Source organism: Gasterosteus aculeatus, chromosome X (assembly GCF_964276395.1).
Source record: "Gasterosteus aculeatus chromosome X, fGasAcu3.hap1.1, whole genome shotgun sequence".
NCBI classification, from domain to species: domain Eukaryota; kingdom Metazoa; phylum Chordata; class Actinopteri; order Perciformes; family Gasterosteidae; genus Gasterosteus; species Gasterosteus aculeatus.
This window is the reverse complement of record NC_135698.1, coordinates 7,901,122-7,922,210: the sequence shown is the minus strand read 5'-3', so window position 1 is coordinate 7,922,210 and position 21,089 is coordinate 7,901,122. Positions and strand designations below refer to the sequence as shown.

General features: G+C 45.7%; 3 protein-coding genes across 4 annotated transcripts in view; all 3 read right to left on the bottom strand.

The window, feature by feature from the left end:
- Window positions 1-41: 41 nt before the first annotated feature.
- Window positions 42-7,974, bottom strand: LOC120809360 (pannexin-2). The gene is made up of 6 exons (XM_040163093.2): window positions 7,870-7,974; window positions 5,591-6,242; window positions 3,283-4,397; window positions 2,976-3,111; window positions 2,571-2,756; window positions 42-2,212 (listed from the first exon to the last, which is right to left on the bottom strand). Exons 2-6 carry the CDS (start codon window positions 5,817-5,819, stop codon window positions 1,869-1,871), a joined length of 2,010 nt encoding a protein of 669 aa, XP_040019027.1. The 5' UTR covers window positions 5,820-6,242; window positions 7,870-7,974; the 3' UTR covers window positions 42-1,868.
- Window positions 7,975-9,129: 1,155 nt separating this feature from the next.
- mlc1 (modulator of VRAC current 1) lies at window positions 9,130-13,351 on the bottom strand. Its single transcript, XM_040163096.2, has 12 exons — window positions 12,991-13,351; window positions 12,365-12,682; window positions 11,844-11,933; window positions 11,691-11,744; window positions 11,490-11,591; window positions 11,302-11,403; window positions 11,090-11,161; window positions 10,892-11,008; window positions 10,744-10,800; window positions 10,243-10,365; window positions 9,929-10,090; window positions 9,130-9,695 (listed from the first exon to the last, which is right to left on the bottom strand). Exons 2-12 carry the CDS (start codon window positions 12,614-12,616, stop codon window positions 9,618-9,620), a joined length of 1,209 nt encoding a protein of 402 aa, XP_040019030.2. The 5' UTR covers window positions 12,617-12,682; window positions 12,991-13,351; the 3' UTR covers window positions 9,130-9,617.
- A 1,844-nt stretch (window positions 13,352-15,195) lies between these two features.
- Window positions 15,196-21,089, bottom strand: part of LOC120809357 (ankyrin repeat- and BTB/POZ domain-containing protein 3-A) — a 54,867-nt gene continuing 48,973 nt past the window's right edge. For both annotated transcript variants that reach the window (XM_040163090.2, XM_040163091.2), the window contains 9 exons: window positions 20,935-21,070; window positions 19,809-20,029; window positions 19,519-19,697; window positions 18,044-18,149; window positions 17,664-17,766; window positions 17,136-17,217; window positions 16,938-17,006; window positions 16,678-16,791; window positions 15,196-16,518 (listed from right to left, as the gene is read on the bottom strand). In XM_040163090.2, the coding sequence (XP_040019024.2) occupies window positions 16,309-16,518; window positions 16,678-16,791; window positions 16,938-17,006; window positions 17,136-17,217; window positions 17,664-17,766; window positions 18,044-18,149; window positions 19,519-19,697; window positions 19,809-20,029; window positions 20,935-21,070 (1,220 nt within the window). In that variant the 3' untranslated portion in view covers window positions 15,196-16,308. The remainder of the gene's footprint in view (window positions 16,519-16,677; window positions 16,792-16,937; window positions 17,007-17,135; window positions 17,218-17,663; window positions 17,767-18,043; window positions 18,150-19,518; window positions 19,698-19,808; window positions 20,030-20,934; window positions 21,071-21,089) is intronic.

Genomic DNA, 21,089 nt, shown 5'->3' with positions numbered 1-21,089 from the left:
TGGTACATGTAGTGTGCGGTTGCTGGGACACTCACATTTAATTTTTAAAGTGAAAATGTTTTTTAATTACTCTCCACTATAACACTTCACACAGTACAATCAAAGTCTGGACTCTTTTCTCCACGTTTCCACCAGCTAGCGTTGAGACTGTCACAGATGTACGTCCTCGACTACTGTCTCAATGTTCAAATCTACACAGAAAATCGGTTATAAGCAGAGCTGTGTTTTCAACATATTACATGCTCTCACACACACACTTGTGCTACAAGTCTTAATTAAAGTGCTTTCGGATGCATTTAGTGTTCTTGAGCAGACTAACAAGAGTAGTTTGTGCCAACCTGTGTCATGACACTGAGGTGGGTCGTTTGCATTCTCCACCAAATGATTGCTCATTTAAAGTGTATGTTCACTGAATGCCCCAGAAATAAAAATGATGACTATGCATAGGTCTACCAATCATGTAGGTAAGCCCCTGACCACAGTACCACTGTCTTCTGCAGTAGATCTCATAATGGTTTATGTCAGTGAACAAAGCTCCTTTACTAATATTCCTTTAATCACGTATGCAGCTGCAATAAATGTGTATGGAGAGGTTGTGGTAAGCACCCATTCCTCCTTTCTATTCTTTCCCTGTGAAAGTGCTAACATCCCTTTAATGTTTTGCATCCACAACAAACAGACCTCCTATTTTAATTGAATTTCTTCTTAAAGCAGATGTTGGCACATTATGAGAGAGGAAAGCTACCGAGAGAAGTTGTTTCCGAAGATGGCAATGAAAGCATAGTCATCATGTGATAAACCTTCTAGTGTCGTATGATTTATCATCAACTCATCACTTAACATCACAGCACTCCCACAAGAAGCCGGCAGAACACAAAAGCTCCATACTGTGTCCAGCTTATTCATCATATTGAAGCTGCTATTAAAGTCTTCGAGAAGAAAACATCTCTACATCAATGCATTTCTGTCTCAGATATCTGGTACCGGTCAGACAAATCGTTCAGTTTCTCACAATTATATCCTAGTTGCATGTCACCTCACAACCCTGCTCTTTTGTATACTTCTGCAGTTGTTTTAAATGAAAATGCCAATTTACCTATCATTAGTAATGACATGCAAGATGTTGAGTCAAGATCTGATAAACGTTCCTAATCAACTGTGAAGTGAATATGACAAATCTATGAAACATTTGTTTGTAACACCGCACAAACACACCATATACAGTGTCTAAACACGTACAGCGATCTGTGAAATATGATGCTGCAAGCGCATACCTTATTGCCACAAATATATTGTGATCTTTTGCATATTTATTGTGCAGATCTCAACTGTATTGCGTGAGCTACCTTTCTACTTGGCTATCGGGATAAAGGGCCAAAGCATTATCATATGTGTTTTAAAATACATTTCGTTTGAAGCTTCTTTGCGGATATGTAAAGTGTCTGTCTTTTATTTTTTGTATTTACCTCTTTTCATTCATCTCTCATCCTTTCATTGAGCCTTTTGCTTATAGCTATTTGACCCTGCACTGTAGCACCCTGTTGAATCCCTGCTGGTTTCATTGGATGCTGTTTAGCTGCACACAGTCATCCTGAGACATGAATGTGACATCATAACCTACAGCAATACACCGGTCAACACACACATGTTTATCCCGTCCTCGCTGAGTCATTTTCCCAGCTAAAAGTGAAGGCTGCTTGCTTTTTACGACGAGGGTTCCACGCCGTGTCCTCGTTGTCCAATCCGTCCACCACAGACGTGCGTGAGATGAAGAGCGGAGGTGGCGGTCGATGGCTGTCGATGACGTTGGTGGCCATGTGTGCAGAGCGTGGTGCGAGCGTCCCTCTTCTCCTCATCCTCCTCCTCCTTCAACATTCCCCGGCAGCGATGAGCTCCACGGCTCTCTCCGCGAGTCTGTCCCTGCGCTGCTCTTCATCCTCTTCTTCCTCAAAGAGCGTGTGATGTATACTCAGCAGCTGGTGTGTAGGGGCTCTGGCGAGGACCGGAGGGTCACACGCAGCGTCTTCCATTAGCGAGAGGGGCTCCCTCGGAGGAGGCGGAGAAAGAATCGGAGGAAGAAGAGGGGACTTGGGACTGGAGGGATCCTCGCTGGAGGGAGGGTTCGGGCTGACGCCGTTCGCGTACGTTGTGGTGGGTAGTGTGATTGTAGAAAAGGCAGTGTTGGTCATTTCTGGTGAGCAAACCTTTGTTTCTGAAGCAGGAAAGTAGGAAAATAGAGATCAGCGGATTGTCAAGTCAAACCCCGTGCAGGCAGTGTGTCGCAAACAAACAAACAGCTACACTCACATTCTCAAAGGTCAGCACATATTGAATGCAAAGACTGACTATCATGAAAGGCTGCATTTTCAATATTTGCTAAGCAAGTGGAATCTAGCAGATGTAAAAACATGTCGTTAATATCACATCCGCTGTCTGGACCAGTCTGTAGTCGCAGGCATATGCAGGGTGGAACTAGACATGACGAAGATGCCCTCAATATTTGACAGCGGAAATGTGATAAAAATCCACCCTGAACCAGAAGACGCAACTGTGAAGGAAAGATCACGTACCTGTAATGGCACCAGACACATGAACAATAGTGTGTGTGCCTTCAAGAAACACTGTTTCCATGTTGTGCTCTGAGGGAAGAGGGTCGGCGGCCGAGGCCTCCACCTTGGGCTTACGGATGGTCAGCATGTACGGATGGACGTCCAGAGAGAAGTTGCGAGTGAGCTTTTTCTCCATCCCACTCAAATCTGCGATTCAAAATGAACAGTCTGACTTAAAAGGAGAACAAAACAGAAAAAAACAGGTCATCCAAATAAGTGAGCTTCTAGAAACAACAGTAGCTGAAAGATGATGAAATGTTTGCTGGAGCTGAGATGAATTGTGGGTTTGTCACCGTGAGCTATTTCACATTACACAAATACCTAAATCAACATTTTTAAAGATCTAGTATTCATTGCACTACATACCTTTTATTGCAGGATATTGTGTGCTCTTCGTATCCAACATCGGCGCGATGAAGCTGTCTGCCACTGTTTTTCTTCTGACTGGTTTGGGTTTTTCAGGCTTGGTGTTATTTTCCAGACGCGTCATGCCAAGAGGTTCCTTTACAGAAAACACCGATACAGGTACGTTATTTCACAGCTTATTTCACAGCATAATCTTCAGTTTGGGGCCACTTCCTAAACCTCTTTGGAGAAAGACGATTCAAGAATTCATTTTGCTCCGCCAGCATTGATACTAAATGAATGCTGACGAATTGAACTCGGGCCTCACCTTGAACGGCTGAGGGAGAGGATTTGAGCTTGGGATCCACTTCATCTTTTTGCGGGGCCGTTTGATGACCAGCGGCTCCACAAACATCTCTCCCACCCTAAGGTCCGAGGGGTCCATGTTCGGATCGAGGGTCTGTATCCCAGAGTCCCTCACGGTGGGCGTAGCGTCGTGATTGGACTGCGCGAGCGCAGCCAGCAGCTGCCGGACCACATTGTCATACATCAGGTCGCTCTCATTGGTGATGAAGTCCAGCCGGTTGAGCGACTTGATGTGGTCCCTGTTCTCGTTGCAGAACATGGCCAGGATGTTGATGTCACAGAACTGAGACTTCTGCCAGCGCCGCCGCGTTTTAATTCCAACCTTGTGCAGTTTGTCAAACACAAAGTTGGACTTGCGCACCACAAACAGGTGCAGCAAATTAACCAGGATGATGAGGTTCATGGTGCAGAGCAGAGAGATGTCGACCGCGGCCATGATGCGCTGCAGCTGCACCGCGGGCAGCTTACAGTTGACCCTGAGCTTCAGCTCGCTGTAGCTGCTGATGTCTGGGGGCTCTCCCAGCGCACAGGTGAACTCGTTCTGCCGTTGGCGGGCATAGTAGGCGCTCAGGTAGGAAATGGGGATGGAACTGAGGCAGACAATAGCCAGGTGGCGTCCCAGGTACAGCTTAGCCAGGAAGTTGCTTTGGCCCCGTCGCTCCAAGTATTTCTCAAACAGGTTCTGCTCGGGGCTCTTCTCCTTCTCCGCGTTCTCTATGATCTCCCTCCTCTCTCGCTCCGTTATGCCGGGTCCTTTGGACTGGATCTGCTTCTCGATCTTTGGCGCTCGGCCTTCGGCGGCACGATGATAGCAGTTATCAATCTCTTGAAGCAGGAAATTGAGCTCTGAAGTGAGCCGCGTCGAGCCAAGGAACTCCCAGCCCAAAGCAGGAATGTACATGATTCCAGCGAAGGCCAGCAGGGCATAGGGCAGGAACTTGTGCTCAAACAGCGAAGGCCAAAGGTGAGACTCCACACCGGGTACAGCGTCCCGCAGCTCCGTCCAGCAGTAGCCTCTTGCATAAAGTGCCTGGTCTCTTGTGAAGTTGTGTGGTGTGTAACAGTATATGGACTCCTCTGAGGACGATACACATAGAAAGAATAAGACCAGATATATACTTTAGCATTTAGATGATTTAAGCCTATACATTGAGTGTATTGAGTGTATTATTTTGATAGAACCTAGCTCCTATTTTCAGAAACTCTCTCATAACTCCTATCATCCATGATCTTTTAGATTTTTTTATTCCATTGGCCAGATATGACTAAATGAAAACAGATGAGGTCAGACAAACAGACGTGTAACTATTTCATACAGCACTGAGTGTGAAAGAAGGTGCACATACCTGACGTATCTGCTGCAATCTTCCATTGTACTGTAAAACTGCACACACACAACTGCGCTAAACACTGTTGTTTAAGAATGTCAGCAGCTCTCCTTCGTGCAACGGATGTTTGAAACGTTAGATGTCACGTTAGGGCTCACCTTCATTTCACACTGCGTGAGACAACAGTTCAAATGGGGACGTTGTGTTAGATGAAACATATTCACACTCGGATCGAGGAATTGGGAGCACTTTCAAAGTTGTTCTCGATCGGTTCTATCTGGCGCTTATTTTGGTTTAGAACTTCGGTATCTAATAAAAATTGTGGCTTATTGAGAATGTATTACCACCACTTTGCTGTGACGATGCAGTTCAGTCTACTTCATCTTTGAAAGGATTCGCTTGCTATCTAAATAAACTCATCATTTGCACTAAAGACTATTAACATTTATTTTGTGTTTTAAGAATTAAGTGTGTATTCGTTGTATTTCCAGGGCAATATGTGCATTAGTTTGTCAAAGAGGGTATGATGGTGAGTCATTCAAAATGTGTTTGCCAAAGCCCTAAATATAAAAAAAACAAAAACACATTGGTGGCGAAATACTGAGGAACACCCGCTTTTTTTTAACGCTCAGTGCTGCTCTGCAGAGTGCCTGACTCAGCAGTGAACTAACATCTCCCCCATCGCTGCCAGGCATCTCCTCTCCCCCCTCTTATCTCCGGTCGGGCTGAAGCCTTTCTAGCCCGCTCCAGCTCTCTCTGCCAGCTCTCTGCAAACGCTTCCTTCCATGCCTAATCTGCGATATCCATCTTCTTATCGCTGTCGGTCGCCGACGACGCATAAGCGCTGCACGGCTCACTCGAAATACACATTTTCTGCCCGGCGCTTTGACAGTTAACCGTGGCAATGAACCCCCCCTCCTCCTATGGCGGCAGAGGTCTCACCTGCAAAGTTCCTTGTGAAGACCAGGGTGACCAGCAGGATGGGGATGATGACCGTCCCGATGGTGACGACGCGATCGAAGGGCAGCTCCAGTTTGAGCTGCACCATGAGGCCGGCCAGCAACCCGCCCCGCTCATCCTGAGAGGAGCCCGGTAGGATCAGCTCCTTCAGCTTCTCGCCGGCGAGTAGAGCCGTGGCCATGTCTAAGTTCTGATCGAGGATGTTCTGCATCCGGAAACACGGAGGGAGAGTCCTCTGGACTGGAGAGGAGACCAGAAACTCCCCGCTGAAGTTAAACAGTGATGTACTCGCGGAAAGACACGCGCGCACGGACAGAACATGCGTGGCCAACGTCAGCCTCGGTCGCCATGCGTGGAGAAGCAGCAGGTCAAGTGTACGTCTGCGCGCAGAGCTTTGGGTTTTTAAGGTTACGGTTCCCCGCGACGCCTCTCCCTCGGGTGGACCGCCATCTCTCTCAACGCATCTCGTTGTTTTGCCCCATTGTCTACAGCGCCTGGCCTCGGCCCTTGCTCTCTGTAGGTGTGGGGGGGGGCAGGTTGAAGGATGGCCGTGAGTTTAGGAGGCGTCCCTGTGACGCCGGCTGAAGAGTCGTCAAACAGGCTGCGGACAGGAGAAGCTCCGGCCAACTGTTTCCTGAAAGAAAGTTAGTGCGGCACAGTGTGTTAAATTGCTTCTCGTTTTTAATGAAATCACATTGTTCTTCTTGGAACATAAACTAAATAGGTGACTAGTACAACCGCCCTACAGATGAGCCGTATCGTTAATCGTCTCACAGCATCCTCGGGAAAGCTCCGGGCTCCCGTCCATTGTCCTGTGTAATGCAGTCTTATGGCCAACTAATCCTCCCACTGTGACCAGCGGAGTGTGGCAATGTGGTCACGTCTCAAGAGGGTGTTTGGCTTTGTTCGAGCAAGGGTAATAAAGGTGGAAATGATTTTTTTTTTTAGGAGGGAATTTGCCAAAACAATGGCACACGCTTTGAATGAACACTGACTGTGCAATTCCACAATACATCCCCGGCGCCTCGCCGCACTCCTGGCTGCGCGTTGTCTTTGTGGAACAGCGTGTTCCCGATGGGCTGTCAGGTGAACCCTGAGCAGTAAATTGGCGTCTGCTCATTTGACTTGAAGGTTATACGTTAATGTCCTCCGGGAGGAGCGTGATAACATCAGCCCTTCGTCCTACCAACAACTCTCGCGCCTCTAGCTTTCCTTCTTCCCTTTCCACTTCCTTCATGCCCTCCTCTGAATTTTCCGCTTATGATGCAAAAATACATATGTTGGACAGCCTTGACGGCCAAGCCCTTTAAAGGAGTACAGGAGACTCCGCACGGCGAGGAAGATCACGTGCGAGAGGAGTTCTTAGAAATATCATCAATAATTCTCAAAGGCTGCGTGCACGTGCTGACGAGTCATTGGTGTTATTCGACGTCCCTCATAACAGAGCAAACAGTGCAGATTTATCACCGACTTTCGAGATACGCGTCCTCAAACACTCCAAAAAGTGGAAATAAACTTTGCATTATTTAAATTCAAAGGGGGCAATCACATTGGAGCTGTTTGTTTCGGCGCTGCACTGTTAAAAGCAGACAATGCCCTTCAGCTGGGGCAATGCTTCCAGTGTTAAGAGAGGGATTCCCACATTCCCACAGGCTACACAGCGCTATGACCAGCACAGCCGGACCACAACAGAGAAGTAGAGCTAAAGCCCCCCGGGACAAGAGCTGAAGGAGAACTGTCCCATTCATTCCTTATTTATCAGATGATGGCCGAAGAACTTTGTCAGCACCCGTGGATCCATCACCAGCTCTCAGAAAGAAACTGACAACTACGGCACTGCTACATTTGAGAGGGATGCGGATACGAGACCAGAGCGGAATTCTCGTTTTTTTTTCTTACTTTCGCCTCATCAGTGAGTCCCAATGAGAACACTGCAGGGGACATTTCATCCGAGGACCAGCTCTGTTAGTCCAGAGACATGGCATTGCAGATGAGCAGCTGTTCCAGTACCTGAGCGGCGGACAGCTCCCGAATAGCCAGTGTGCGTGTTTGTGTGCGCGTCAGAAGAGGAGATCCTGCTCTGGCTAACCCTAACCCAATAACAGCATCACCTGTACACACTGGAAAGAAGTAACTTACAGCACCGGGAGGGGGGGGGGGCAGGGTAACTAAAAGCCCCCCGACTCACTGCGCGGTGCTATCGACGTCAGCCATGTGCACGCAGCGGGGGGAAATAATCACAAATACGGAAATCCACTCACCGTGTCTCGCTGCATCTCCCGGGGCGGTAAGAGTTAATCTGCAGTGCGGGCGAGAAGCTACAGCATGTATCCGAGCACACCGGTTTGTTCCGCCTTCCCCCCCCCCCCCCCTCACACACACCACCAGGTCCCCTCCCTTCTGCAAACCCGCTCCTCTCTGCCCTCCCCGCCGCGCCTCCTCCTCGGGAATAAGGAATGAGATAACAACACGTTACGGTTCTACGGCTCACAGCGTCATCGCACGTATGTAAACGGGGATGATGCATGAATAAATAAATGCACTACCGGCTAAAGGATACATCTATTTCATACATGCGTTCATTTTCATATACATTCGCCTATGGACATACAACTAGACCGTTTTTTGAATGATTACCATGACATCAACAGTGATGAAATGCCACAAATGTCTTAGATATTCAACTATTTGAGAGTGCTAATGTATTAAGTAATATTCAGCTATAGTTTAGTTGAATAACTACCGGCTATCATTCTTTACATGCGTTTATGCAGCCTGCCCATCATCTTGTGGGACTGACAAAACCAGAGAGACGATAGTCCTTCAAACGCACTATGCGTGACGAACACCTGGGTGTCCTGGTGCCGTAAAAGGTACAACCTCAAGTTTGAAATAAAGTAGACCCTTCTGCAACCGAGAGTGGAGGGAGCCCTGGTGTGCGTGGTAGCGCAATGCATGAATTTGGCACCACGTCATGCGTAACGGGGACGCTTCTAGCAGGGTACGTTGGCTTGGTGTCTCCGGCAGCATCGTGAGCGCAGCCACAGGTCAGTTCTCCATCTTCCGCCAGCCGGTTTCTGCCGGTTGGGGAAGCCGCACCTCACTACGTCTGCTTTCCAAATATAGACGGTCTCTCTCTCTCTCTCTCGCTCGCTCGCTCCCTCCCTCAAATAATCAGAAATATACTCAGTGCTGTACACAAAAGCGGAACATTTAGGCTTCATTTAGAGCAGTTGGATTGGTGTCATAGGTATCAAAAAGTAGCCACTAAGGAGTCTTTGACATTTTGGCAAATCGAAACTGGCTATAAATTGTGTTCATTCACATTCATGCATGTTTCAGTGTGTTCCTCGATGCGTCACCGTGGCCCTCTGAGGCAAAGCTGAACATATAAAGGTGCAATTAAGCAACATTTAACATCATACACGCTAATACTTAATAATATCACATTTACCTGATCTAATAGGCTGTTGCATGCACACCACTGCGCATAACAACACAAAGAGACATCACTCACAAGAGAGAGCAAAGATAAGTCAGTATTTGAAAAGGGAATCAGGAAGAAATAAAATCACTGTATCATTTGTGCATTTGTACGTCATCCGATATCACGATGAAATAGCAGCCTTCCATCGATACCAAATAACTGATGTTGAATGTATTTACTGTAAAGAGAGATTCCAGGCATTTTCATACATCACAAAACGATTTGTTAAGGCCAGGGAGTGTCAATGTGAAAACTACAGGAAACGATTCAATGTCCAGGTCACATAATACTCACTACAGTAAGCAGGCAAACATATAAAAAACAAACTATGTCAAAACGTGTAAAATGTTCAAAGCATTACCATTTTAATACAAATAATAATCATCTTAAAAACCGTTCCTTAAATCCTTCTTTCTTTTCTCTTATTTCTCTTTCTAAATCTCCGGACACATTGTTATTGCCTCGAATTTCTTCCACTGTGTTCCATTTGTACTCAAACTTCTCTGTGTACTGTGGCGCTGTTCACTGGGCCATTTGCACCACAACTGCCTTCCAGGCTCGGTCCTTGTCGAAATCCTGCAGCGTCCCGCCGGCTGCTCGCTGCAGAGCGGGGAAGAGAGATAGAAGAAATTTGAGGTAAATGACGCGTGAAGGATGAGCAGCACAATGTGTTTTATAAATATGCTTCTAGCTCATCTATTTTTATGTGCTCATATTTAAATGTCCTTTACTTGACCTTACAGCTGGTGAAAAAACACCTGCAACATAATGTACAAACACAGACGCCTATTGTTGAAGGTTTGTGTCCACAACCCCTGCTTTACCCGCCGTACCTCGTAGTAATGGGCCGGGCTTTGCATGCGGTCATCGTACTCTGGAGCCCCCATGCGGAGCTGACTCTTGTAGGAGGCACAGTGCACCACAGTGGCTGCAGTGAGTATCGCCTGCAGCAGCAGCAGCACCATCAGAATCAGCAGCAGGATGTCGTAGGATTGCTGTGCCGCACGCAAACACACAGACTTATTAAATCACTCTGAATGAGATTCACCGTATTGACTCGTGAGCTTTATCTTGCAAAAGGAGCTGAAGGCTGGATACTTGGTGCCCACTGCAAACTGGGGATTTGTTTTTACTTCATTAACCTCACCTTGGCCGTGGGCACGTCGTGCAAGAAAATATCAATGAAGTTGATGACACTGGAAGAAAGGAAGCCGGAGGCCGAAAAGAGCAGTGGCGACGTCACACTGCTGATGGCAATCAACACCTCCACCTGAGAGACACGAAGGCGAGAAAGAAAACCTTTGTAGACCCGGAAGAAACAATAAGATAGACTAGAAATGTTGTTAGTGATGATAAACATGCTCCTTCCTCAGAAGACACCCATTCTTATTCAGCTTTCTTTACATATAATCAAGTAGCTTTCTTCATTGCCCACCTTTTGAGAACAGAAAGTCACAAAGTGCTTCAAAAATAAATGAGATAAAAGCAAACAAAACAGAGCATTCTCATCAACATGCATCAAGATATCATTTGAGACTTCCTGAGCTCACTGTGACTGAGCTCAAGGGGATCCACATTTTGCAAACACACACAGCTCCAGAGAGATTCACATCCGTCCATCACAAGAGCAGTTTGGCCTTGTACTCACCAGACATCTGTTGGGGTATTCTGACACAACATGACTCGCAATAGCACTCGGAAAACACTGCAAAGGATTTAAAATGACATACAAAGTCATGTTATAAGGCCACGTATGGATCTCAGTATTAGTTTACATTTTAGTAAAAAAAACTCACAGCAACAAGGATCCAGAAAAATGTGACGGACAAGTAGGGGCCGGGTAGCAAAGCGTCCATGTTGAGAGCAATAATTCCTCCAAATACAGCAGAAATGCCCACGATTACTTCTATTACCTGTAAGACACATTCCCCAGTGATGCTTAAGCATTGGCCACGTGAGAAGCACCATGTGCAACAAAACTGAGGTCTACTCACAGAATAGGCTTTTAGGAGTCGCGTCGGGAACACTGCAGGCGCTACAGCTACCGATCTGTCGTACGTCACCGGCTAGAAGTTGAGCAAAGGTTAAGAGGAGTTCGGGTGCAAGCATGAAAGACACGGAGAGCAAACGAGGAGACACATCGGATGAGGGCTCAAAAGCAATCAATCAATCACTCACAAACACACACACACACACTAATACACACCTTCCTGTGGCAGCAGCAGTCCTCTGCAGAGCGGGCTGACAGGATGACGGTACTGGCCATCAACACCTCCAGCAAAAGCATCAGGATGAGGTTGAAGTTGATCTGCGAACAGACAAAGACACACAAAAACGCTTTACTTTGAAAGATAACTTAGGATTGGTAGTTTATATTGAATCGATTGCATTTACATTGACAGCAGAAGGGTTCACCACCAGTTTACATCCGAACCAAACCAGGCATGTGGTCGTCACTGCAAATGTTGACACATAGACCACCTGGAAATCCGATACCTTGGGGAAGAAAAAAGAAAAAAGAGAGAGAAGACTTGAAGTTCAATTATCAATCCATTAAAACACACAACGGTTGTGTTGCCTTTATTGTTTACTCACTGCAACATGTCTGTTCTTGGCGATGGCAAAACTGACAATCGCAGCAGGGAGACCCTGTGAGGAACAGCTGCAGATGAGCTGCTGAATCTCAAACATCACGGTGAAGCCGAGCGTTCACGTAACGGTGATTGCATTTGCGCGACGGTCACTTACAGAGCCTGCAGCACAGCGTAGGTAGTCCATGGCAACAGGAAACACATTTCCCAGGTACAGAGAGAAACCAGATGTGATGAGCAGACTGCCCTGAGGACACACACACACACACACGTGCATGCAAATACAGAAACTCAACAGGTAACACATATGTTGATATTCCCCCTCACACACACACGTGCATACATGCAAATACGGAAACTCAACAGGTAACACAATGTTATGACACAATACACACAATAAACTGCATCACATCCCTCCACATCCACTTTAATCATTTTTTTCCTCAGATCAATGCATTCGATTAGAGCTTTCACATTGCAAGGCGTGACGTTGTATCCGCTCATCTGAATGTGGAGGCACAAAACAAGACGTTTTGTCACCACGCCACTCAAAATTTTCTAGACTGGGACACTGAAAAAAATGACCCCAACCCTTCAAAATTTGCGTGTTATGGACTCAATAGCAACGCCATGTGATGTGCCTCCTTTGCTTCCCTCCCCGGCCGTCTGTCCTCTCACCCCTATGAGGACACTGTAGAGCCAGGCCCTGTAGCTGAAGCAGGGGTGCTTTAGAGGCTCCGGCTGGGCCAGCTGCAGGTCACTGGCCCTCACGTCCACCGTGAAGCTGTCCCGCTCGGGCCTATAGCGCTCCCCCGGCGTTCTCTCCCCTCCCCTGTCTCCCCGTCTCCCCAGCGTCCCGCCGCCCCTCTCCAGAGTGGGCATGTGGCTGTAGGTGAACTCCTCTCTGGCTGAGAGCTCGTCGCACTGCATCACTGACACAGCTGGGGGTGAACTTTGATGGTGGGAATGGGGAAACGCCAGGGAGGAATACGGCCTCTGGGAAAGGAAAATAAATTGTAAAAGCTGCATGAATTAAATTACGTCTTGTGATCTGTATTCAACATGTTTATCGTCAATGCTGTGCTCGTCAACATGACAGGATGAGTTGATTTTCAGCGCGAAAGTGACAATGCGAGTACTTCAATTTAGGAGACCAGGAAAAAAAAATCAATGCAAAGTGCATCGAGCTAACAGAAAATGGGCCATCAGGCTGTCAAGAATAGCCCCCTCATTTAGTCCGCCTGAGCAAAGAGGACACTTTTTTCCTTCCTCCTATTTTCCCATGACGCTCTCTCAGTACTCACCTGTTGTTGAATCTCTTGTATCGAGTATTGTCCAGCTTGAGGTATCCTTCAACAAATGAGATTACCTCACCAGATAGAGGACAGCTTGTTTTTGTCTGCAGCTCCTTCTTCTGCACCCCATCTCTCCCCCTCTCACCCAAACTCCTCTCTCTCTCTCTCCCTCTCTCTCTCCCTCCGCAGGACGTTTCGCAATTTGGAAAAGTTTTTTTTCTTTCAGCCCTTCAAAGCGTGGAGCTAAAACACATGGCTCTTGTGCTGCCAGCCTACTCTGTGCCAAAGAGAGAGAGAGAGAGAGCGCCTGTGCATGACAACAAGGGGAGAAAAAAAAGGGGGCTCGCGCTGGGGGCAGAGTTAGTTGGGCAAACTTTGCACTCCCTTTTTCACACACACACACACACACACACACATGCACATCGACCCACACGTAACTGGCGCACAATAGGCGCACAGAAACGCACGCATGACATCACACAAAGTGAAGCTAAAAAAAAAAAAATGAAGCAGTTTCGGGGAGAAATTCACTTTAATGGTCGTGTGGAGTGTCAATCAAGTGGCTTTTCTGCCTTCATGCCCCTGCTGAGTCCCCCTCACAACTTCCCTTGTTGTTGGTCAGCGCGCTACAGTTGAAGTTCGCAGCCCAGTGAATTAAGATGCCCAGCAGAGCTTTAGAAAAGAGGCAACAGAGACATTTCCACAGCTTAGACACAGGGTCTCCTTGACATCTGATGATTTCTGCTTTAAATGAGAATCTCCTGACAACACATTCAGGAGGAGATCCTTTTGGATGACGGCAGTTTGAGTGTGTGTGAATTGTGCCAGAGTGTGAGCATGTAATTACATGTGGATCTCAGGATTCCTCTACGTTCTTACAGAGCAGAGCATTCTCGGGCTCAACAGTGTTCCCAGGCGCTGGTAACCATGGTGACTCCTTAACAACCGCTGTCAACCCGTCCCTTGCTATTCTAATGTCTCTGCCTAATGCCAAACACACCGACAGAGAGAAAGCTCCAGTGCAACATTACAGGGCATGTTAGGAATATCTGGGAATGTTAAAAAACAAAACTTTAAAAAGCCTGTCTAGACGGATCGTTCACTTCCAGTGATTATGGGAGTTTATCATTTTCCTTTTTTCAATTTAAATCAGTATCATGTTTGGCAATTGGATTTCACTTTAGCGAGCTGACACAAAAGCCTGGGGCCTAAAATACTATCATGCTACAAATGAATCTCCCAAAAACAAAACATTGAAATATAACCTATTTTAAATCGCTACACAGTGCATGTCGGCATAAGCAGATCAGCCTCTCATTGAGAACAGCGTTACAGAGAGACGCTTTGCCAGAACCAGGAGTTTGGAGAACAAGGGCTCATCTGTTATCCGTGCACAGCTTTGGATCTCCCTTTCTACTTCTCTTTACGTGTTTCTTTTCTTTACACTCGTCTGTCTGTCTCTCTCTCTCGCTGACTGTGTCGACCCCTCTGAACCTCCAACTCTTTGTACTTTCCGACACACCTGCAAAACCACTTTGAACTGTATGAAATATGAGCTACGGCTCACGGGATCTGCCAGACAGTGAAATGACAGGCACTTTAAAAATATGAGTGAAAAGCCCACTAACTGAATGTAATAAGATGTTTTCTGACACACCATAAACAGTACACATGAATTTGTTCATGATTGAAATGAATATCAATAATTGAATAATGTCGGAGATCTAATTAAAATGGGGTTTATTAAGAAATATATTTACCGTTAATTTGTTTATAGAAACTCTTGGCACCTACATTGTTGAAATTAATTTCATTATGTTTTCTTTTTATGTGACATTCCCAGCCAGCATGCTTGGGAGAGCAGTTGAGCATATTGAACACCTGCTAATCCTGCGTACGGCACAACATCTCTGTTCAAACTCTTGTGTTGCTTTCCTTCCTATTTAGAGATACACAATATTTAGTTTCTGTCAATTATACCTCCAAAACTCAAACATATATTACATGTATACTTTATATTATAAAGGGAGGTGTGAGTGAGTGAAATAAGGGGTGATTTAGATTTGGTTTTTAATTTGACATTATAAGGTATTAAAGAATCTGAAAATGGAAGTCGTTGTGGTTCACATGCATTTGAAAATGAATAATAAATGTGTTGCAGTTTTTGAGTCAGAGACAGCATTAGAAGAATCTATGAGCGGATTCATAGTATTCTTTATATTCATCTTTATAGAGGAAAGATATTTTAAGTCACACATACACAAGTAATGTGATTTCACAATCCCCAGGGAACCTGCTGACAAGATAGTGTCACCACCTCGGCACTAAAATGAACATGTCTTTCACGCAGGAAATGACGACAAACCATTTGACTGTTACAAATTTAGTGACCCATGCCAATAACAAAAATATCCTCACTAAACATCCAGTCATATAAGTGTGAAAGCACAAAAAAACAAACGTACAGTCATCCCTCTGACATGCAACAATTAAACATCAATATTTAAAAGATGAGCCTCTTGTTTTTACAGCAATATCCAACAGTAAGACACATGAGAAAAACATCCGTGGGTATATATACTGTACATTAACTTACATTATCAATAGCTCTGTTTGTTATGAACAATATTTACACCATGTAGTGTGAGGGGGGGGTCCTCTTTCCCACCCAGTTGCCCAAAGTCACGCGGTGAACATCCCCCTTCTGCATCCGTCACATTACAGGTATTGTCACTTGCTTGTCTTGTTTGGCTTTAAAGAGTAGTCAGCTTCGATAATGCAGAGTGACACACACACACACAAATGAATAACTCTGCATACGTCCACATGATTAAGCAAATAACCACAGCATGAAGCAGCGTTTCTCCCCGACACGGATGCACCGATGGCTTTTATCACACGACACTGAGGTTGTTCATCTCAGCACATTATGTCAATCTATCAAGACGCTTGGGCGGTTTCAGTTGGTTTTAACTGGTCCCACCTGATCCATTCACTTCGACATGTGACGCGCAGGCTGTACTACTTGGCTGAGAAAGCAGTGATTTGATGGGATTGGCAAATTGTGGCATGATGCCACCATCTTATTCCAGTCATTGTATGTTACTGTAACACATAACTGACAAAGTACCAACAACGCGAGACAGACAGACCTTCTTTGCTAAGACAGTAAGAAGCCTATTAGCAACCGATGAGCTTCACAGAGGTAAAGATTGCAACTGGACCGTCCACAAGTCTCGTTTCTCTCCCTCATCCTCAATACAGTGTCATGTTCCCTGATACGCTAGTAAATATTATCTGTCCCTTGTGTTGAGAAAGGTCGACAGATCAGACGATGGACCCCTTGGAGGAGGACAGGTGGATGGACTGGATGCGGATGGCCAAGGTTTTCTCCAGGTCCTGCAGGATTTCAGAGGCGGGGCTTTCCGCCGGCGTGTCATAGAGCAGCTGTTTGAATGGCTCCAACTCGATCAATACTAACATGTTCTTCAGGAAGTAGCTCTCGATATAGGAAGCCAAGTCTGGGGCGCCAAGAAACTGTGAAAAAGAAGAGTATTTAAGAGACAGATGAAATGTCTAGGCTACACTTGATGTGCAACAGTAGATCCTTGAGTGAAAATGTTCTATCCTAAACATCCTTTTGTATTCCTGAAGTACAATTAGTGTGGTTGTATTCTGCATGATCTCGTTTTGCACCTTGGTGTGATTGTAGATCTCGACACAAGTTTCCGCGTTAATGTTCTTGGTGCAGATTATCTCACAGTGCCTCTGCAGCGACTCCAGTTGGAAGAACTTGGCCGCGGACAGAAGCTGCAAAAAAAATCAGAAGCAAGTTTAGCATCAAGTTTAGTATTAGATTGTGAAAATCACGAATGGGTGACCTGTAGTTTCTAGATTATTGCTTTGTAGTGTAAAGACCTCTGTGTGAATGGAAATGTCTGTGATGGGGACCTAACCTCCATAATGTCAGTGTTCCTGATGTGCAGAGCGTCCGTCCCTCCAAAGTAGAGGTATTGCATCACCAGCTGTGAGGAGGAAATACATGTCAGCTTCCGTTTAAGGATGACTGCTGTACAAACACATGCAAGTAAGAGCGTCACTGTGCGGTTTAAGCACAATTCAAAAGTGCCCCTTGTTTACAATATTTGCATTACCTGAAAGATGTGATATTTGACATTGCTTATCTCAATGCAGGTGTTTTCACCGCAAGGTCTGTTTGCTAGAAGAGATTTAAACCTTGAATGAGGGAAAGCCAGAAAGAGGAAGGATTATCATTTGTGAATAGAGCAATAAACCTTCATATACTGTACAGCAATGTTTTTAAATTAGTTATTTTGTGTTTATCTCTGGGTATATATTGTCAACAACACACTTGAATGATGAGTCATTTATCTTCTGTCCCTTTAAGACAAGACTGATAGGTTATCATTGATGTGATTCGACGTGAGAGTGAAATAGACGTCTGTCGAAGCAGAAACAAATGTCTCTGACAGCAACACAGCATTTCAAGTGCTTAGTCATTTCTGTATCCATTCACACACCTTTTGACATTAAAATGAGAGACAGATAGCGTTACAATAGAGTCTCCATTTACCGCAACAGCAGAACCTGGAGTTCAGAATACTGAACATGCATATTTCCTCTACTCCGGTTCTTAGAAGTCAGCGGTGAAGTGAGCGTACCTGCTGGAAGCTGTGAAGAGCAGGACTTTGTGGGCATAATAAGGTTTCCCTTCCACCAGAAATGTCACGTCCGACATGTCTTTATTATTCAGGAAGAGAGGATCTGAAAAAAGATGAATAATTATTAATAATTAAAATGAATAATAATAAACACATGAACTTGCTTAATTCTCAACAAATCTTAGCTATTGTTTCAAAATAACTTGAAAATGTCCATCCCAGTCCCTGAACACTAGATGGCGTCTGGTGCACTTTTCCATTTTCATGCACCATGCATTTACTAGTAAGCGCCGACTCAAAATAAAACCCGTCAATGTAGTGCTCTCGTGCAGCATTAATGCTCTGCTTTTACATAAACAGCGCAGATTTCACAATCTCACCCAGGCGGGACGACGGCTTCCTCTTGATCTCCGCCAGTTTGGGGATCGGGTAAGGGCCGTAGCACTGGGCGAAGATTGCAGACAGCTGCTGGCTGATTACCTCATTCTGACAAAACACAGACAGAAAAACAAACCGTCAGAGCGCGAGGAGAGCTGCTTGTGCGGGGGATGCTGGGCCAACACACAGGAGTTCATGTTACGCAAGAACACAAGTAGTTGCTTTAGTGCTCCTCTCCTACACAGACATCCCCAACACAATTACCAGCACAGTAAGAGAGGTCCGAACTTCTGCAGCCTTGTTTGACACTCGGCTTTCACTTCAATTGAGGCGGAGCTTCTGAGAAACTACGCATTTGCAGCTTTTTTCACACCTTTGACAGGAATCCAGGTGAACATCAGCCGGTTTTCTTCTCAGGGTTCCTAAGAGGGATCGTGGGCACCGGAGCTACTGGAGGTGTGTGGCGTGTGAAAGGGAAAAACAGGAGAGTCTTCCCTTCTTCCCTTTACAAATGACTTCTCCTCTTGTGAATGAGCGACACTACAAGCAGCTTGTGTGCCGCCAAGCTGGTTGCTCTTACTGAGGGACGGCGCCGACAATCAGCCGTCGACGGACGCCTATTCCACCAGGGATTTCCCTCCGTATTATGTCACAAGGGAAAGTATAAGTAAGGAATGTCGGTAGGGAGTGAAGGTCAATAGTTAGGTAGGTAGGCGGACGGGTGGATGCACGGAGGAAGAAAATGGAATGAGAATGAACCGGAGTGGAAGGTTGAGTTATTTCACTGGATCAATCTGAATTGAACAGAAAGTAATTTAACTAAATGGTTGAACGGAGGGGTTCAGTGGGCTCGGGCAGCAGAAGCCCATCGAGAGATAAATGGGCCTTTACCTTGATGTGTAGAGCCCACCATCCAATACAGAGACACGGGCTGACACCACAACAATCCACTTAAGGCTAGAGTGTCCTAAGTGTATCAGTGTTTGGGAGAAGGAGGAAGGCATGCTGTCAATATGGGATCGCACACCCATGCGAGTCTCTGTAGGTCTGCTTGTGTGTTTTGTTTATATGTGTGTGTGTGTGTGTGCACACATTGCAGTATATTTTTCTTATATCAGAAGTGACAGCGCAGCTCATCGTGGGATGGCAGGGATGCACTGTGCCAAATGCAAAGTAGACAAAAGCAAACAGAGGTGACAGACGGGATGATGTGCTGTTTTAGGACTCGTGCGGGCCCACCGTGGGGAGTACGAGCTCAAGTAATGTGACGGGGCCCTGATCTAATGAGCGGGAACAGACAGGAACGAGGAGGCACGCCATCAATCATCATCATCATCTCAAGTTGTCGCTATCAAGAAGGTCTCAGGGGCGCCGCCGGCCTCTGTGGAGCTGATGACCCCACTGCTTGATGGCAATCCCAAGCAAACAAAGCAGATATATGTGGAGTAGGAGAGAGAAAATGCAAACAGTGAAATACCTTGCTGGCTCTGAGGATCTGGAACATGAGAGGCAGACCGTGTGTGATGAGCTCCTCGGTGTACTCCTCTTCATCTATGCAGCTGAACTCTTTGAGGAGACCCTGGATCAGAGGTCGGCGTTGCTGATGGAAACACGTGCGCAGGGACTCCATCCAAGTGTGCAAAGTCCAAGGAACGCCTGAGAAATCAATGCAAATACACACGGAGCATGTCGAAGACACACAGACACAGAAGCTGCACACGTGTGTTGACGTGTTCTAGGATACAGGTAGTTTGAACAGCAGCTTACCCAGGCTGCGTATATCTATGGTGATGTCCACGTGCCCATGTTCTGCGCTGTGGTACATGGCTTCTTTTAGGGCTTTAAGTTTGGCTTTCCCAGTTCGGATCTGGTCGATCTGAGACGGACTTCTGCCTTCCAGCTCCGAACCCTCCGCCAGAATCTCTTCCAGGGATAAGACGTCGCCCTTCCCCTTCTCGGTGTGGGACAGCAACTTACGAAACACGTTCCTAAACAAAAGCACAAAACAAAAGATAACTCATTTCATTGGCCTCTACAGGCTCTATTCATGTAGATCAATTTGGTTTTATTGCACGAGACTCCAGACGAATATCATTAAAAAGCAGACAGGTGTTTTTGTACTATTTTACACATTTACAACAAAAGGAATCAGACTGTGGCTGAGGTCATTGCTGTTTGGCTAAAGCCATCTGATATGAACGGTCTAGCGGCTTTGATTGCTATTCCTTCATGTGGCTCAGTTTCAATTCATGAGATCTGTTGGATAAATACATTTAATTCAAATAAAGGGCAAAGCTTCTCATTTTATACAACTAGGCACATGTTTTCCATAAATGAAAATAAAAGGCTCTCAGGAAAAAAACTACCAGTTATTTACTATAGGGAAAAACAGGTTAAAGGCACATTCAATTAATTACAATTCATTACATTTTAATTGAGAGAGCAAACAACCGTGGCTAGTCAGATCTCTATAAATAAAGCAGATCCAAAAATGTTCTATACATAGTGATACATTATTCTGGTGGACCTTTATAGTCTTGGCACATGGACAAAGATTCCACAATATCATTGACACTTTGGAACTATACTATACTACTACTATATTCGATACTTTGAAAATGTATTTTTAGTTGAAGTCGTTGTTTGAATTTATTCAGTATAGTCCTGGTGTTTTTGTGAGGAGGAACAACAGCAAAACAAAACTCATTGTGTAAGAAAACACAGAGTTTGGTCATTTCTAACAAACCAATCCAACAAATGAAGTCTCAATTTCATGGACACGCTCTGTTGTGAACAACATCGTATTCTGAATACACAATATGAACAGAGTGTACTTTGCGATGCTCTTTTTATTCACTCAGGAGTGCGTTGAACGTGAACGTGTGTTACGCACCTGTGTCCATGAGCTGCTGCCAGGCTGTAGGAGTTCATGTCTCCCTGCGGCGCTGTGGAGATGCCATTGCGGTACACGGTTCCCACCATGGGGTCGGCCCCCCGCTCCAGCAGCAAACTCACTATTTCAAAGTTACCTGTGCAGGGAGAGAAAAA

Bases quoted from the DNA above. Each gene is read 5' to 3' on its own strand.
- mlc1 (XM_040163096.2), bottom strand. From the start codon at position 12,616: ATGCAGTGCGACGAGCTCTCAGCCAGAGAGGAGTTCACCTACAGCCAC. The intron at 11,592-11,690 runs GTGAGTAAACAA...TTCTTCCCCAAG, and splicing joins CCAAGAACAGACATGTTGCA to GTATCGGATTTCCAGGTGGT. The intron at 10,366-10,743 runs GTGAGTACAAGG...CGTGTCTCTCAG, and splicing joins AATACCCCAACAGATGTCTG to GTGGAGGTGTTGATTGCCAT.
- LOC120809360 (XM_040163093.2), bottom strand. From the start codon at position 5,819: ATGCAGAACATCCTCGATCAGAACTTAGACATGGCCACGGCTCTACTC. The intron at 2,757-2,975 runs GTATGTAGTGCA...TTTGAATCGCAG, and splicing joins ACAATATCCTGCAATAAAAG to ATTTGAGTGGGATGGAGAAA. The intron at 2,213-2,570 runs GTACGTGATCTT...TTCCTGCTTCAG, and splicing joins TGTGTCTGGTGCCATTACAG to AAACAAAGGTTTGCTCACCA.